General features: G+C 46.3%; 1 protein-coding gene across 4 annotated transcripts in view; it reads left to right on the forward strand.

The window, feature by feature from the left end:
* The window catches only part of NCK2 (NCK adaptor protein 2), a 150,570-nt gene that overhangs the window by 123,693 nt on the left and 7,579 nt on the right, over positions 1 to 19,298 (forward strand). For 3 of the 4 annotated variants that reach the window (XM_024242606.3, XM_063713534.1, XM_054547843.2), the window contains one exon: positions 12,819 to 13,540. The exons of the other annotated variant lie outside the window; for it this stretch is intronic. In XM_024242606.3, coding sequence (XP_024098374.1) covers positions 12,819 to 13,540 — 722 coding nt within the window. The remainder of the gene's footprint in view (positions 1 to 12,818; positions 13,541 to 19,298) is intronic. 4 annotated transcript variants of the gene reach the window in all.

Here is a 19,298-nt window from a genome sequence, read left to right on the forward strand (position 1 = left end):
TTGTTTTTTTAAGGAACATAGTTGTTGATTGTCTGATTTGTGAAATTTACAAGTGGGTGTTTGTAAAGTAGAGATGAATTAGTGGTAAACATGCAGTTTGTTCTAATGCTGCTAATTGAAGTTGACTAAATCTGTAATGTTTAACTGGGTATGCTAAGAAACTTCATTCAGCAGTGAGAAAGGTTGGCTGTGTGGTGTCCAAAAGGACCACTTGATCCCCTTGTGGTTCTACTGTGGGTTTTCTTTTTTCTTCTTCAAAGCCTGCTATACACAGTTCTGTTTAAAAAGTGAAGTCAATCAATAGTTTGCACTATCTGTAGAATTCTGGAAAGGCGATAGCCTGGCCCAGCACTTTTCTAAGAAAATGAAGCAGTTGAGGCCCAGGCCAGCCGAGCGACTTGGCCAGGGCTATGGGTCTGCCTCACAGCAAGGCCAGGAGTGGGCCCCTCGCAGCCCAGGTTTGGAGGCTAGAACCCAGTTCCATCAAGGCCCTTCTCCAAAGCACAGAACAGGTGGACCGCACCCAGGCACTCCAGAGCACTTATGTCTCAGTAACCCTTGTTCGTCCAAAGCAGCATACGATCCAACCCCGCTGCCCAGCCTTACCTGGGAAACGGGGCTCCTCTCATAGACCCACAGTGCTCCCCCTAGCCTGTTTATAAATGCCCTCACATCTGAGCTGCTCCTGACCCTGAGAGCCAAAGTGAGCTGAGACTCACCCCTCAGGAGCTTTTTAGGGAGGATAGAGGTGCGTGCATACCTTGTTGAGAAAGTGCCACACCGGATCCTGCCTGTGTCCCCAGCCATAACAGCAAACTGGTATGAGGATGACAATACAATGGCAGCCATCACCTGGGCTCCTGCTGCATGTCAGACACCCCACTAAGTGCTGTCCTCAGTTACTGGGCCCTCATAACAGCCCCACGGGTACCAGGGGTTTCCTTGTGTTACAGATGAAGACATGTAGATGCAGAGAGATGTTACAGAAAGTGCCAAAGCCAAGCATGAGGAGGCGGAGAGGCTGGGCTCCATAGTGTTCTGAGAAGCTGGCACAAGTACGGTTCAGCTATGTCTTTGCCAACCGTGTGCCACCTGCGTGTTCCCCCGTGAATGTGCTGTCTCTTTTTGTGTATTCGTCACATTTCATTTTCCTGAGCAGGTGTGGTCCTGGAGAACGGCAGGCGTGCTGAACTTTTGCCAGTGGTTTGACACTTTAAGCAGTGCTCCAGAATGCCGTGTCTCATCCTTGTCGCGTCTTGTACACTCTTTTGCATATTCAAAAACGCTTGGGCTCATGGATCTGGTATATGTGTTGAGAGGTACTAAATATGTATTTTTAATTAAAAATTATAATGAAAAAAAATTTTTAATTCTCTTCATTGGCATCTGTGTTCCCATTTGACTTTCACATTTGTGAGAAAATTCTATACTTTTAGACCATTTTTTTTTCAGGTTTAAATATTCCATCATTTTGTTTGCCTGCCTGCTCACAAAGGAATGGGCTTTCTTATGACTAGAGTGGAAAGTCAGGTTCAGAGCCCTGGACACAAGGACCCGTGTGGTGGTCGGGAGGGTGGGTCCTTTGCCCCAACACCTCCCTTTCAGAGCTGGTTCCTGGTGTGCCCACCCACTGGCAAAGGGACTACCTGCGCATAGAGACGGTGGAAGACACTCGGCCCCACCTGTACGGGCTGAAGTCCATCAGTGAGAATGCAGTGCCACGGGGCCAAGCAGGGGCCCTACAGGTGCTTCTCCTACCCTCCCCTTCAGAGAGCAGCCGGCTGGAGGCTAAGGAGGCAGGGGGCGCCAGCAGCCCTAACCCCCCACCCAGGCAGGGTGGCTGCTTGGGGTTTCCCTCAGGGATGGCAACTCCCTTCTGTTGCATGAGGCTTCTTCCTCCCTGCCATCCTGTGGCAGTCCCTTCCTGAACTTAGGGATTTTGAATGGCACACAGTAGAATGTTTCACTATAGGGTATGCATGCCTAGAAATAAGAAAAGTCAGGCCAGGCACAGTGGCCCACACCTGTAATCCCAGCACTGTGGGAGGCCGAGGTGGGCAGATCACTTGAGGTCAAGAGCTCGAGACCAGTCTGGCTAACATGGTGAAACCCCGTCTCTACTAAAAATATAAAAATTAGCCAGGGTGGTGGCACATAACCTGTAATCTCAGCTACTTGGGAGACGGAGGCACAAGAATCGCTTGAACCCGGGAGGCGGAGGTTGCAGCCAAGATCGCGCCACCTCACTCCAGCCTGGGTGACACAGTGAGACCCTGTCTCAAAAAAGAAAGAAAGAAATAATAAAGGTAAATATCCTGGAGTTATTCCAGTCTGGGGAAATTCAGGGTGGTTCAGGAAATAATGTACCACGGAGCCACCAGACACAGCCAGTGACAGCGGTGCTTTCCACCCTAGGAGCGACATCACTGACATACGGGTGTGTGAGTGCCCAGCACATAGTAGGGTCTTTGTGGAAGGGAAGGAGGAAGAAATAGCTGCAGAGAAGGGTCAGCGTGGTGTGTGCTTGGGAGGTCTGCTCATCGTGATCCTGGCCTCCTACTTTCACTCACACCCCTGGCACTGTAGGTGCCTGTCACTGCAGACACAGGCCTGGAGGGGCTGATGAGTGCATGTGAAATCGAGGTGATGAGACAGCGAGTGGGGTTTATTAATTAGCAGATGTTTATTGAATGTCTGCTCCATGCCCGGATCTGAGGTCATGATGGTTTGTCCTTCCCAGGGAGATAAATACAGAGAGATGAGGAGGATGGTGAGATGAGCACCAGTGAGCGCTCCCACAGCCTGCGGGAGACAGGCCTTTAGACAGGCAAGGTGCTGTCAGGCGCTGCACCATGTTATTGTAGTGCTGGTTACTGATCAAGGCGCTCCGCAAGCTTTGGGAGCAACCCTCATTTTACTATGGAGGGAAGGCCAGTGGTGTTTCCCCATGGGCCGTGTTGCCTGCAGTCTGCTCAGGGAGATGGGGATTTGCTAAGCTTTTGAAAAAGATAATGATTTTTCTTTTTTTTTCTTTTTTTTTTTGAGACAGAGTCTCCCTCTGTCGCCCAAGCTGGAAGTGCAGTGGCGCAATCTCGGCTCACTGCAACCTCCGACTCCCAGGTTCAAGCGATTCTGCTGCCTCAGCCTCCCCAGTGGCTGGGATCATAGGCATGTGCCACCACACCCAGCTAATTTTTTTGTATTTTTAGTAGAGATGGGGTTTCACCGTTTTGGCCAGGCTGGTCTTGAACTCCTGATCTCAAGTGATCTGCCCGCCTTGGCCTCCCAAAATGCTGGGATTACAGGCATCAGCCACTGTGCCCGGCCTGGTTTTTGTTTTCGAAAGCTAAACTACTAGAGGTAAAAAGTTTCCTGGGTCAGGACCTTAGAGAGCAGGGAGGAAACTACATGACACCTGACAACAACAGGAACCTGGAGGGACAGTTTTGGAGATGGGCTGAGATTTTGTGCAAAGGAAGTTGGTGCCCAAAAGGGACATGGAAGACTGGGGAAGCTGTCAAGAGTACATTTATTGCTTTTTCTCCATGGTGGTCAAGAATTTAGAATTTCTTCTTCCTTAAAAGTACACAGTTCTTAATGGTGAGATTATTTTCTGCCAGCAGGACACTTGGAAGAGAAAGGTCAGTTGACGACTATTTTTGCTTTGCTTGACACGTTTCTGCCAGCCTCAGCTGGAGAGCTCTATGCTCCTGCCCTGCCCAGATCCCTCTCTGCAGCTACGGGATCAGCCGAAGGTGCCTGCTGCTGCTTGCACGCTGTCCCCCGCTACCCTCCTCCCACCACCAGGCCTGCCCTGTGCCCTGTCCCCTTGCTGTTCACAGTGTGGCCCTAACACCTCCTTCACATCACTGAATGGCTCTGAGTCCTTCTGCTCACAGCCGTGGTGTAGCCTGTCTTCCTTGCCACGTGTACTTCCTGTCCTCACCTGAGCGCCTCCGTGTCCTGCGGGACCGGAAGAGACATGCTCAGGGAGGTCCTCCCTGACCTCCTCCTCTTTATTGTGATTGTCACCGTTGGTCATCTGCAACTTGGGTGTGTGTAAGTGACTCTCTATTGCACTGGTCTGTGAGGTTTCGGAGGCTGGGTAGGTTCTTCACACTTTCCCTCAGGCTAAGCATTAAACAACAAATGAACAAAGAACCCTTCTTGAGAACTCTGAAGAAATGAAGAAAGAGGTACAGCCAGAGGTGGCATTTGTAGGTATTCTAGTGTAAATTCATGGCAGAGCCAAGGGACAGCGTTTCAGGAAGGATTGGAGAGCATCGTGATCTGTTAGAGTTCACTGAAAGTTTTTGCACCTTAAATGCCATTTGTTGCTAGGGAGGAGTCAGAAATGATTCGGACAAATCTCTGAAAAAGTAACTGAGTCCCCTTTCTCCTTCATCTGGGTACACCTCTGTTGAGCAGTGAGTACATTCTGATACCCTTCCCGGAAGTGGACATTAGCAGCGCCTGTCCTCTGCCTGTCTTGGCAGGTGTGCCTTGACCCTGGGTGGGGCCAGACCAGCGGCATCTGGTGCCCTCACCCGGCTGCCAGGAAAGGTCACTGTCCTTCCATATCCCACACCCCCAGTTCCATGATCCTCGGCCAGCAGCCAGTGTCATGTCTGAGCCTCCGTATGACAAAAGGAATGGGTGTCAGCTGAAGCAGCTAGCTGATGGCATTTGTGCGTGAGTCTCTTCCGACTTAAATTTGACCTTGTCTGAAATCGATTTGTACACAAAAGTCTGTCCCACTCTCGTGAGCCACTCTCAGGGTTTTCTCTGACCACCGTGCCTAAGATACTGGCCCCAGTGAATTCATGTGGGCCCACCCTAAGTCAACTCTGAGAGCCCCCAGAAAATCGAGGTTATATCATGTTGGTCAGTGAGGCCTGATGGATGTGGCCTCCCAGCATCACAGGTTTCTCATTATTACTCCTGCAGTAAATATTTTAAGCCCAGATTCTCCAGGCTTAGGAAACATGCACGCCACCCAGCTATGAATTATGTCTGCTGATCCACCGCCACCACCACACTCACTCCCACACCCAAAACCCTTGGTCACTGTGTTCTTTTCAGCTCACCCATATATACCACATTTTCAGATGGGAATCAACAGTTTGGCTCGTGTAAGGGGATGGTTTGGGAGAGGAACAGTGAGGCTGGGGGAAGGGTGGTTTTATTTTTTTAGGGCTCTTAATTGAAGAGACTGAAAGTCAACTCAAAAGTAACTGAAGGGGGAAAAAAAGAAAACGAAAAGTTGGCTCAGATGATTGGGAAGTACGGTTGGATCCAGGGGTGCAACTCTTGGATGGGGCTTGTCTCTCTGAGCCTCTCCCTGCTCACCTCTGCCCTTCACTCCTTACATGAACCTCTGCAGCGTGGGCAGATGCTGCTGCAGCCCTGGCCGTGTCCTCCTAGGGACGGTATTTCCCCCATGACTGTAGCAAGGGTCCCGGGAGTGCCCTGACCACACAGATATGAGTCATGGGCCTTCCCCCATGGCCAGCAAAGGCGGGGAAAGGCTCGGGGTGAGATGGGGCCCTTCACAGAGAGGAATTTTGTTTGACTAAGAGAAGGGACAAAGGGTTCTGAACAGATTAAGACAACAGAACTACTACATTAATCTCACGCCCTTTCAAAAAAATCCTTAAGTTGAGTAAATTTGAGTTTTTTCCCTTTACCTGTTGAAATATTATGATGATAAATTTGTGCCCTTCATACTCTGAGGAGTGGAAGCTAATCTTAGCAGCATAACTAAAAAAGTAGATGCAAACTAAATGAATATACAGCAACACAAAAACTCATAGCAGCTGAGCTGAACATTAGTTATATTCTAACTCTTATATGGAAATGTACTTTGGTCACTTTATACCATAATCAGATCTTATCAGATCTCCATAGTATTTAAGAAAAGCTTGTTGTAACATTTAGCTGACTTTAATAATAGGTTCTGACTCTAGTGGGGGAAACCCCCACAGATCAGTAATCTCGATTCTTAGTAAAAATAGCATTTTCAATAAAAGGAAGTTTTCTGATTAAATTTGGTTTATGTTACACATCTGATCCGTAGCGAAAATTAAATGATTTTGCCATAGAGATCCCAAAACTTGAGCACACCCTGTCTAAACGAATTGGCTTGAATATGTTTCTGAAGTACCAAGTTTGTTTGACGCTTTATCTTAAATCTCCAGAACTCCAGCTGGAAGATGACAGCCAGAGCATGTTTTAAAGTCATCTGTTTTAACATCCCTTCATCTGAAAAGGGATATAAAAGATTTTGACTTTAAATTTACTGACATTAATAATGTATGACATATTCAGGCTTTTATTAGAACCCAATCTTTAATGTCCGTAATTTTATTCAGGAAAGTTAAAACGTGCTTATTATCAATAAAAATAAAACTTGTGATCAGAGATCCAATAGCTTGATGCTGCAAAATCACCACCAAAGCAGAAACTATAGTTTACCTTTAAATCCAAGTCAGCTATTTGCCACTTAAAATTATACTATCTGTCTGCTCACTGAGTAACAAATATTATTACCTACAGTACCCATTTTATTATTATGAAATGCAGATAAAGTCATGGCACAGTTGGTGGCTGGTCTTTAATGTGGCACCTGTGGAAGTGGCTTAGTTAAGGAGCTTGTTCACACTCCTTGCTGTCCATCTTGGGCAGCTCTGTGCTCAGGAGCTCTGTGTCCTTGCCCTCCAACCTGGCTGCTGACTGGCCTGGGAGACCTCAGGCAAATGCTCAGCCTCTCCAAGCCTCTGTCACTTGTCTCATCTGTGGAGCACATTGTCAAGCGCCCAGGGCCCCTGTGTAGAACAAACAGAACATTGCAGCTGCTGGAGGTACGGGGTCTTCTGCCCCGCCCAGTCCCCTGGGCCACACACACATGGAATCCCAAGACTCATTTCCCACACAGCAGCCTGAGAACAACTGGCCAAGCTGCTGCAGACTGAACTGCAGCTGGCCAAGTTGCCTCAGATAGTGTTCCCCCCATTCATATGTTGAAATCCTAATCCTTAATGTGATGGTATTGGGAAGTGATGATGTCATGAGAGTGATGCCCTCATGAATGGGATTCGTGCCCTTATAAAAGAGACCTCAGAGAGCACCCTGGCTGCTTCTGCCATGTGAGGACACAGCAAGGAGGCACCATCTGTGAACTAGGATATGGGTCCTCAACAGACACCGAATCTCCTGGGGCCTTGACATGGGGCTTCCAGCCTCCAGAACGATGAGAAATAAATGTCTGTAATTTTACTTTATAAGTCAGTTGGTTTACGGTATTTTGTTATAGGCGCCTGAACCAATTAAGATACCATCAGATCTCTAAGGTTTCTTCTAGAACTTAAACGCCATAATTTTATGATGATAGAGTTAAAGAGCTTGAGATACTACTCTTCAATGTAAGAGTTAAAATCCTGCTTACTGCTGAGCATGTCTCATGAAACAGCATCTTGCTTTTTTTTTTAGTTACTTTCATTCTTTCATTCTTTTTCATGCAAAGATATAGCAGTTTATACATTATTGAACAAGCTGTAGATAAAGTCATTACTTTGCGAGAAAATGCTGCTTCATCTAATACACAGCATGCCAGCCATTGGAAGGGTTTTGTAATAGTCACATTCTAGATATGATCATCGCAATATGATTTATCTAAAGCACGCTGCTGTGACACCTCCAACCAAAATGCTGAAAACCAGGTAAATTCTGTGCAGTAGGATTTTATAATTAACTTGAGAATTGAAAGAAAAACACATCATTTCATCTCTTGTCCCAAGTCTTGCTAAAACACATGACCGCACACCGTGCCTCGGTAAGGGCAGGATGGGAGGCATTGGAACTGTCTGGGGGTTCTGCGTGGGTGAGGACCAACCTACCTCATGTCTCCCTGAAGGATCCACCTGGCCTGCAACCTGCTTGGGAGTTCACTGTTGACCCCAAGGTGAGCAGGCTCCAGGGACATGCTGGCGAATGTGCTCTTCCAAAATGTGACATAGAAAGACTGGTGAGCAGGGGCCCTGGATGATGGGGGCTTCCAGTCTGCCATGTTTTGGTTGGCTGTGGTTTCATTATGGTAGCTACAGACAGCCCGAGTCTGAGAAGTGGGTTTGAGGATTTGCCTGTCTTGTTGAGAAAATATGTAAAATTCTATGAGAAAAGAATCATGTAACCCTGTTAAAATAAATACACATTGGAGTTCAAATTGTGCTTCTGTTACAACTGGAAGCAGTAGGTGGTTTTACTTTAATGAAAGATGAGGCGATGAAACGGAGATGTGTAGAAAAACTACACACAGAGAATGAAAGGAAACTGGGATCTGGGTGCCGCCTCTTTACCTACAAGGTAATGAGTTTGCCTTCGAATGAGAGAGAGGCAGTCGCTTAGAGCCCGGACCGCTCAGGGACTTGCCCTCGGTCAGGACGCACAGCTGCAGCGCTCCCATCTCCCAGACACACGTGAATCCCTGTTTGTTCTGCAGCAGAAACCTTCCCTTTGAGATGTCCCGGCTGCCACCTGGCTGGGTCACGGCTCCAGGTGAAGTCCAGGCAAGAGGAGAAGGACGAGGGATCACTGAGTCCCCTAAGCCTGCCCCCATGTAAAGGCTCTCCGGACTCTAGGGTTGCAGTTTACTTAATTATCCTCACACAGAAAGGCCACCTGCACTCTTGGTGCATTTTTCTGTTCCCACTCCTCCTCCTACCACTGAGACACCTTGCCCAGGCACTCTTTCCCCTCCCTCCCCCTGGCCACAGCTTTCTTGCTCTGGTATCCTTAGCAGTCAGGAGGGCTGAGCACATTAAATCTTCATATGCCAGCATTCAGGGTCTCCCATCCCTTCTGTTCTAGATGACCCTGGCTCTGGCCATTGGGCAGGATCAGGGTGCAGGGAAGAAAAGGGACCTGCTTTCTCAGCAACCCAGCAACTTGGTCCCATTGACGTCTTTCCCACACAGTACCCCTCCAGCCTGCTGAGACCTATTAACTGCTGTTCTGGGGCCCTGGCCTGTCACTGGTATTGCATTTCTTATCCAAAATCTTCATTATCTGAACCTCAGCCCCTCTTCCATCTGGAGACACAGGGGCCTCTTCATTCTGTAGAGTAAGAGAAAAGGTTTCTCTCTGCTTGGGCATGCAAGCGGGCAGGGAGGGAGTGGAGTAGATTCTTGGCACCCCATTTCAGAGTCCTAGTTTCATTTCCTATAGAAATCATATTACAGATGATAATGCTTTCCATAAAAACCATGCTGGACACCAGCCGCTATCAGAACTATGCTTCTTGACTATTATGGATTGAATGGGGATTTACTGGGTGTACAGTCTGTGCCACATCACTGGCGGGTATGTTGGGCCAATTCCTTGACCTCTTATAGCCTCAGTTTCCTTATTTCCACAAATTAAGAAGTTGCCCACTTTATCACAGGACTGTTGTGAGGGTTTAGATAACATAGGTGTCAGTAAAGTCAGGTCCCTCTCCATCTCCAGACACCTGCCTCTTGAATTTCACTGCACCAGCAGCTACATACAACATTGCTCCCATGGAAGAGCATTTGCTTCCCAGGTGCCAAAGTCTGGCAGGCAGGCTTTCTATTTTGGTGGCCATCTGACACTGGTAGGATCATGGCCAAGTGTTTTTAAAGAGGACTTTGGCCCTCTTTTGGTAAAGTATCGTTCAGAGCAACAAGAAAGCCACAGCTTAGTTAATAAGAGTAATTATTGTTATCCACAGAGCACTTCCTGTGCTTTATAGCATCAGCTGAACACTGGTGCCTGTCATGGGCCAGATTGCATCTTCCTGAAATTCATACGAAGTCCCAACCCCAGGACCTCAGAATGGGACTGTGTTTGGAGACAAAGCCTTTACAGAGGTGATTAAGTTAAAACAAAGTCACTGGGGTGGGCCCTCATTCAATCTAACTGGTGTTCTTATAAGAAAAGGAGATTGGAACACAGACACACTCAGAGGGAAGACCATGTGAAGACACACAGGAAGAAGACAGCATCTGCAAGTCCAGGAGAGAGGCCTTGCAAGGAACCAACCCTGCCCACACCTTGATTTGGACTTCCAGCCTCCAGAACTGTGAGGAAATAAATGTCTGTTGTTTAAGCCACCCAGTCTATGGTACTTATCATGGTAGCCTGAGCAGACTAATATGTTCACATTTGGGGGGGGTAAGAAAACCAGTACACAGAGAGACATTAAGTAATTTGACCAAGAGCATGCAGCTCTCTGTCAGTCTGCACTGATCCTCTGAGTTGCGCCACAGACTATTTAGATCACATTCAAGCAAAACAGGTAAAATTTCTGCTGCATGCTTGCTATGTACAGTGTTCCAGTCTCGATGGAGAAGTATAAGCTCTGTGCAGGCAGAAAGCATGCCTGTCTGCTCATTTCACCCCTCACCAAAGTCTAGGTTGCTGCCTGGTATGTCTCAGGAACTCAGTGGCTGTATTAATTAAATTACTGTATTTTGTTTTTGAAAGAAGTCACTAAAGTAGAATATTCATATATCAGTTATAAAGTGTCTTTATAACATATTGTGATGGCCACTATCTAATGTCTTTTCTGCTGATCTTGTCACCTTTATCTTCATGGCCTGATGAATATTCCGAAACCCGCTCTTCCACAGGCGTTTTTTCTCAAGTAGCTTTTGTAATTTACATGTTTGCAAAGGTCTATTAAAAGTTTATTGTTCAATGTTGTTTCTTGACATCGTTGTTGCCAATAAAAGTTGGCCTCAGCGTAGTCCCGGCGCCCCGGCTTGCTAGCTGTTTTGATAAGGCCGTAAGGCCTTCCTGGTTGAGCTTCGGACGCCACTGCCTTCTGGACAAAAAAGTTTGCTTTCATGGATGGCCTGCCTTCTGGATTGTGGAGCTGTGGTGGTATCATGGTGCTCTCATTGTGTAGTTGAACCATCCTGCATTTGAAATCCTATGAAAGGATGAGTTCTCAGATTTAGAGGTTTGTGTTTTTATATAAGTTAACGCAAACTAGAAATCTAAGCGTTTCACCTGTTCTAATATTCTGGCTTACTCTTGTGTTTCCCAAGCACGTGCATAAAATGTGGTACAAAGAGAAACGGCAGAGGCCATTAGCATAAATGAATCAGTGTATTTGCTCTGAAACGTACGTGGCCTCACACGCCTCCTGGCGCTGCGTGGGTGCATGTCCCAGGGCAGTGGCAGTGGGAGGGGGGCAGCAGCCCAGCTCTCCACCATTGAGGACAACCAGCCTTTTTACCCTCTTGACCTCCTGCCCACTCAGCAAGGCCATAGAAGCACAAGTAATTCTTAGGACTGATCGCCCTTTACTCTAGTTTAAGGAAGAAAAGGAGAAAGGGGTACAAGCTACCCATGGAAGTGCTTGGAGGAAGTCATTTTGAGGAGTCTACAAATGACTAAACCTCCACACTGATTAAGGTAGAGGTTGAAGCAGAGCTGTGGTGGGAGCACTCATCTCTCAGGACAGCTGAGGAAGGCCAGTCTGCTTGTGTGGGGTGTGTCCCCAGCTCTGGGGCTGACATGCTTTCCTCTCCTAGAATGTTGCAGAATTCTGTGCATTTTAACACAGTTAAAACATTTTTACCTTAGGGCTTTTCTAGCATTTTTCCTCATGCACAGGAAGAAATGTTTCTCAATCTGATTCGATACTCACATCTGTGACTGAAGAAACAATACTTACTGTAATTGTGTTTGATGCACTGAAATTTTCTACTTTATTCCCTTAAATTCAACACATACCTATAGGCTGGTTACAACCCATTAAAGTGATTTTTTATGATCCACTAGTGGGCTTTGAATCACAGTATGAAAAATTTTGCCTTCGATTGAAGGTATCAGCTAAGTTTTCCTAATGCACTCATCACAATCTGTTGTGGGAAATTAGTCTGCTGTTTTGAAAGAAGAGAAGGATTGTAAGAAGAGAAGAAAGGTGAAGACGATGGGTTTTGCCCAGTAGGGCTGTTATGCTGCCCAGGGGTGAGGGTGGGGGCAGTGAGTGTCCCAGGAGTGGAGGAGGCAGAGGCAAGGCAGCTGGGGGCAGGGCGGGTTATACAGTCTGCGCTGCTTAAGACTGGATGGTCTTAGAGTTCTATGGGGTCTTTGAATTCATTTAGTCTGACTTCCCACCCATTCTAGGAATGAAAAAGATATTTTCTCTGCATTTATACTTTATTTTTCTGAGAGGCGCAGGGATGCTCTAAAAATGGTTATTTCAGAAGGAAACCACCTACTCTTCTCGTTATCTTTTGTGTCACTGGTACTCCCGCATTTTTTGGTTTTAGAGACAGGGCCTCTGTTGCACAGGCTGGAGTGCAGTGGAGCGATCATGGCTCACTGCAGTCTCAACTCTGGCTCAAGCCATCCTCCCACCTCAGCCTCTCCAGTAGCTGGGGCCACAGATGTGCACCACAGGTGGCTAATTTTTTTTTTTTTTCAATTTTTTTCAGACACAGGGTCTTGCTATGTTGCCTAGGCTGGTCTCAGACTCCTGGCCTCAAGCAATCCTCACGCCTGGGCCTCTCAAAGCCTGGGATTCCAGGCGTGAGCCACTGTGCTGGCCCTGTGACATGTTTTTATGGATAAAATAGATCAATTTAATTCTCAACTTTAAGTAACTTCGCAACTACAGGAGGCAGCTGCCAGCAACCTTGTTTTTCTCATGGTAATTACAGTTTGTAAGCACTGTCCATGTGTCCCCTTGTATTTAACCGCCAGAGAAACTGCGTGGAAATCCCGGTAGGCTAGGGAGTGGGGTGGTGCCCAAGTGCCCCGCGCCACTGAGCCTTGCTGTGTCTCCACAGGCCTCGGCAAGACGCGCAGGAAGACCAGCGCGCGGGATGCGTCCCCCACGCCCAGCACGGACGCCGAGTACCCCGCCAATGGCAGCGGCGCCGACCGCATCTACGACCTCAACATCCCGGCCTTCGTCAAGTTCGCCTATGTGGCCGAGCGGGAGGATGAGTTGTCCCTGGTGAAGGGGTCGCGCGTCACCGTCATGGAGAAGTGCAGCGACGGTTGGTGGCGGGGCAGCTACAACGGGCAGATCGGCTGGTTCCCCTCCAACTACGTCTTGGAGGAGGTGGACGAGGCAGCTGCAGAGTCCCCAAGCTTCCTGAGCCTGCGCAAGGGCGCCTCGCTGAGCAATGGCCAGGGCTCCCGCGTGCTGCATGTGGTCCAGACGCTGTACCCCTTCAGCTCAGTCACCGAGGAGGAGCTCAACTTCGAGAAGGGGGAGACCATGGAGGTGATCGAGAAGCCCGAGAACGACCCCGAGTGGTGGAAATGCAAAAATGCCCGGGGCCAGGTGGGCCTCGTCCCCAAAAACTACGTGGTGGTCCTCAGTGACGGGCCTGCCCTGCACCCTGCGCACGCCCCACAGATAAGCTACACCGGGCCCTCGTCCAGCGGGCGCTTCGCGGGCAGAGAGTGGTACTACGGGAACGTGACGCGGCACCAGGCCGAGTGCGCCCTCAACGAGCGGGGCGTGGAGGGCGACTTCCTCATTAGGGACAGCGAGTCCTCGGTAAGTGCGCTGCGCCCACAGCTCCGGCTGCAGGCAGTAAATGTGCCTTGCGCAGTGGGTCTGTGTGCCACGCCCTTTTCACATTGTGTGAGTACACTAGAAAGAGCGGGAGACGCAGATGAATGCAATTTAGTATAATGTTTGCTACTCCGTGATTTCCTTGCATCTGTTTTAGGGATAGTGGGTGTCCATTTCTGGAGGTGGGAGATTAACTAAAAAAATGTTTTTAGCTCACAAAGGTGGTTCTGCTTCTCTCCCAAGATTCCCCTTCTTGTATTTTACAGGCTCAAACATCATTTTCTCTCCTGGTTGCCCATTCTGTGTACGTAGAAGGCCCGAGTGATTTACTTTGTTTCTACTCGGTCTGTGTCCCAGAGAAAGCATTCTTTGCAAGACTGATGGCTGGTTTCTGACACCGCCTTTTGTTGTTTGCTTGCTTTCTCTTTGTAAACCATATAATCCCAAGGTCATTGCCACGGCAGGCAGCGCCACTGAATTCATCTCTCAAAAGCTTTTAAAGCACTTACGAGATGAATTGAAAAGAAAACAGGGGTTCTTGGGAGAGATGAGTTTTGTTTGTGTGCAGTGAGTCGGAGATATGAGGCCACTCGGCTGGGGCAGCAGACCCAGTTCCAGCGGTGGGCAGGCTGGGGGCGGTGAGTTTCAGGCATGGGGTCGAGCCTGCATCCCAGAAGGCAGGCTTTTCGTGTGTGAAGGAAATACTCGACCAGTTTTGCAAACGTCTTTCCGAATACACCTTCTACAATTGAGAGACTTCCAAAACAAGCATTTAGGAGATAAGAGTTTTCATGTATTTGAATTGTATTGGTTCTAGTAGGCTTCAATTTCATTTTTAAATGCACGCTATAAGACTAGTAAGTATGTACTACCTGCTGCCACTGCTGTCCTCTGAAAAGATTACTGGCACAATGAATAAGTGCTCATTCAAGGGTCCTGTTGACTGATCAGAGAGGCATTCAAAGCCCCTCCAGAGAGAGGCAACTGGGATCTGCTCCTCTTTGAGGACGGAGCATCGTGGTGGTGGAAACTGGACTCCTTTATGGTGTCATCAATTTTGCAGAGCCTTAGATGTGCTTGGACGGGAATGCCAGCCTGAAAGCTAACTTCATCTGAAATCTGAACTCTGAGATTTTCTTATGAAGTCACCAGAGTTTATCATTCCTGGCAAGACATCACATTGAATTGTTCTCACATGATGAGAGCTCTGTGCACCACTTCCCTTTAGATCGTGTTTGAAGCCTTAAGCAAATTAAGGACAGCAGCGCTTTTAACTCAATCGAGCAGAAACTTAGAGAAAGCGCTGGAAAACCAATTACAATATTAAGTGCTTGGTCCAGAGTCCTAAAGGGCTAAGTATAATGCACAAAATATGATCTTGGCTTAAAATTTTTTGAGTTTGAGGAGACTTCTCAGAAGGAAGTCCTGCAGTGTGGAGACATTGGTCCCAGTCATTCTTTCTGCCTAAGATTTGGGGGAAAGAGGAAAGATTTTAGAGGGTAGATGAAAAAGGTGTTCTCTGGGGTTGCTGGCCTTAGGGAGGACCTATAGCTTTTCTGTGGAACATGCACAGGTGGTCATTGCTGTCTGAATTCAGGGACCAGATCCCTTTGGATAAGGAGGGATGCATGCGTTGTCTGGGTTTCATCTCAGAACTCTGCACCCCACTGTCTCAGTTGTCTTATATTGTTAGAGAATGAGCTAACTTTTTCTAAAGAACTAAAGCACTAATCGTTTGTATTTCCTTTTAACAGTTTTTTAATGGGGGCCTTTCAGGGTTTTTTGCATTCTCTCCTAACTTAGAAAGTCAAGGAACAACATATATGATTCTAGGAATATAGGGTGGAAAGAGCTTTACTGGGACTTGCATCGGCTCTGCACACATAGCAGCACAGTCTTGGTCTGAGGCTCCACGTGACCTGATGCTGTGCAGGGCAGCTTGTCCTGATGGATCTTGCTGTGACACGGGCCATTTTCAGCTGTTAGTGTGCATGCCTTGTTCCACGGGGATTCTGCAAGAGCCCTGAGGTGTGTGTGGCTTCTTTTCTCCTGACAGCAGAACCATGCCAGGTTTGCTGTATTTCTTGTTCATAACCAAGGCGTTCTCAGCTGTCATCTGTGACTACCGGGGACCTGTCCTGGTGGACAAGTGGGCAAGTCCTTTGCTTTTTTTTTTTTTTCCACCATCCACTGCCTCCCCCCATCCCCATGTGTTTTCCTGCTTATTTTGGCATTTCTCAGGTTAGAGCTGGCTTTCACAGCCACCACCAGGCCACCAAGAGCCCTTAGGTTCATGATCTGACGTAATTCCTTTGCAGCATGCCAGGATGGAAAGGTTTCTGAGGGGTTCAGCCTCCCTGCAGGACTCAGAGTCAGGCATCTTCATTTAATTTCCTTTTTTTCTTGCAATCTTTGGGCCTGGGCCTTTAATTGAGGTTACCACATGAGGCCTGGCTTCTGGATAAGCACAGCTGTTTTTTTTGGAATGAATCTTCAATAAAATATCCTGAGTGATTGCAGTGTAAATGAGCTAGACCCTTGCTTGACGATATTGAGAGGTGCATATTTCAGGGAAGACAAACATTGCCACATCCTACGCTATCCGCTATCAGTAAGTGCTGGGTATTTCAGAAGTATCTGTTGGATATGTTAGATGAATCAGTGAACCAACAAACGAATGAACTTTTTGGACCCTCTTGCCTGTCCTGAACTTCGGTACCTACTGCTTGTCCTTCCATGTCTTCCTCCTCCCTCACTCTCCTCTCTTATCTACAATTGACATTTGTTCTTAGCAGCTAAAGGTGATGCATTGTTGTTGCTTATTCTCCATATTTCGTTATCATACCTTCACCTGTGAGCCATACCTGCTTAAATCCAGAAAACTCAAGAAATCCTACTCACCCTGTGTGTGTCCATTATAAATCCTTTTATATTCCATTTTGTCCACATTGATTCTATGGATGTGGCTAGAAAGCTGTACTTAAAATGAACAGTAACCCTTTACTGGGTTTCTGGTAAACTGTACAAGTTGTCAGTATTTTATTTTCTTAATTGCTGCATCTCCCATCCTTGTAAAGGTTGTTCAGAAAGTGACAGATCACAACTAGGATATGGTTGGAAAGGTGCAGAGCTGGCCTGGGTGACTTGCTGGACAGCATCAGCCACAAGTCTGGGAGGCCATTTTCCTCTGTAAGATTTTAGATCCCGAAGATATCATGTATTTATTATGTCCTGCAATAGTATTAGATACTAATATTTTTTGTCATACAGTACTTTTTTTCCAATAGAGAAAAACTGTCTTGCTAAGGATAATTTAATGCACATATTTGTTTCATTTCTCTTTTTTGAAATATATGAAAAGTATTTGGCTAGGAAATAAAATAGTTAGAATAGTTCCTTTCTGTATTTTTAAAGTTATAATATTTCTTATAGAAATTATAACTTTTACCCAAAACTCTATTTTCAGGCAATTTCATCATTCCATTTCTCTAAATAATGATTATCTAACTGAATGTAGTGTGTATCAGAATCACCTTGAGGCTTGTTAAAACAGAAATTGCTGGGTCCTACCTGAAATGATACTGATTCAGGAGGTCTGGGGCCCAAGAATTTGCATTTCTATTAATAGCATGTTTCTTGGTGGTGATGCTGCTGCTTTTGGGACCACACTTTGAAGACCCTTGATCCCTATGATGCATTCTTAGTGGTTTTATACATTCTCGCAGCTGTTATTAAAACCATTTCTGCATAATACTACATTTCCAAGAATATAAAAATATTGTCATAAAGCTGAACTTCATTTAGAACTGTAGCTTTTGTTGAGTGGAATTTATCTCTTGAAGTGTATTTCTGTTGAGTTTTTTGGGGGGTTTTTTTGTGTTTTTTTGTTTGTTTTTTACTTTTTAGAGTTTGAAAATAAACTTACTGTATTTGCTGTGTTTCTGCTAATGAATTCGAAGGAGGTAGATTGTCAGAGCAAAGTGAAAACTGCTTCCAGGGTTTCATGGTTAGGCTCGGTGATCCATGGTGTTTCTTCATAAATGAGTTAATGTTAAGATGATTTAACCTTAGGTTGCTGTAAGCAGTGCCTGTAGGCGTCTTTCCAGTTTCAAAGATAACAAGTTATTTTTAATTGCCAGGCTTTTTGCCCAGTACCAAATGGAAGTTTTAAGCCTGGATTTTTGTAATAGTTCTAATTTTAAGCATATTTAACTCTTGAAGATGGAAAGGCCTGCAAGATCATGCAGTAAAGGCTGTTATCTAGAAGTTTAGTGCTCATCACCTGATTCTGATTCTGTAATGGGCCAGAGCCCTTAAAGACTCTGCATTCTCACTCTGGCTGGTTCTTCAACGCTGACCTTTAAAACAGACAAGCAATGCACCATTTACTGGGATCTGTGAACACAGGAGTCTTATTAAAAGCTAGTGTTTTTAATACAATCAGTGGCAAACCTGGTCAGTAAGGGGTTCATAATTTCTTTCCGGACCATGGCTCTTGGTTTTTCCCAGAAGGTGGAGATGTGCTGGCCTCGTTCTGTGAGCACTCCACGGTTATCACACACTGGGGTTAAAATTGCAGCTGTGGCTGCAAAAAAAATCTGTGACTATATTGTCTTATAGATTTAGACGTCTCTTTGGTTTACAGAACACTATTGTGTTACAGTGTCCTACAGTGTTGAGTACAGTAACATGCTGTGCAGGTTTGTAGCCTAGGAGCAACAGGCCATACCTTATAGCGTAGATGTGTAGTAGGCTGTACCATCTAGGTTTGTGTAAGTTCACCCTGATGTTTGCACAATGACCAAATTGCCTGATGATGTATTCTCAGGACATATCCTGTCATTAAGCCATACATGGCTGTGTGTGTGTGTGTGTGTGTGTGTGTGTGTGTGTGTGTGTAAAATGGCGGTTCTGGTAGGTGTGAAGTGGTAGCTCGTTGTGGTTTTGATTTGCATCACCACAACATAGCCTTTTAATCTCAGCTTTACGTTTTGCTTGTCTTCACTCAGGGGGCATATGTCTCCCCTTTTGAGTTGTATTTCTGTGTGGGGTCTCTCATTTATCTGGGGATGTTTCTCATGGCACTATTACTAAGCATTTCTTTAACATGACCTTTATAGCATGGCAAGAGCAGCATAGAGTAACAAAATAGAGTTTCAGATCCCTGTGGAGTTTATAGCACAGAAAGCAATTTACTATAAATTAGTTCATTGTGTAATAACTGATGGTGGAGTCATTTGCAGACTGGGTCTGCTCACCCATCTTCCTTACTGCATTTCATTTTAGCATTTTAAAAATCCCATCTACAGTATAGTCACTGGAAGTATAACAGAGTCACGCATAGATGCTGCCACAAGCGAACAGGAGAATACCCACATATAATTTTCTTCAGCCACCATCCGTGGCAATAATTCCAAAGTGTGGTTCCTACGCCAGCAGCATCCAGCGTCACCAGCAAACTTGCTAGAATGCATATTGCCCCAACTTGCTGACTTCGAATCTCTGGGGTAGGGCTCTGCAACCTTGGTTTGAAGAAGCCCTCTGAGTCCTTTTGTTGTTCCAAATCCTGAGAACCTATGAACCCCTGAATAATTCTGATGCTCCAGTTTGAGAACCACTGCATTGTGGAGTATGCACTTGATTCAAGCCCTTTTGCATACTGTTGTGTAATATGGTAAAATTCTGACTTAAATTATCACTCAGTCACATCTGGTATGACACTATGGAAAGACAAAGAATA

The sequence above is a fragment of the Pongo abelii genome, chromosome 12 (assembly GCF_028885655.2).
Source record: "Pongo abelii isolate AG06213 chromosome 12, NHGRI_mPonAbe1-v2.0_pri, whole genome shotgun sequence".
NCBI lineage: Eukaryota > Metazoa > Chordata > Mammalia > Primates > Hominidae > Pongo > Pongo abelii.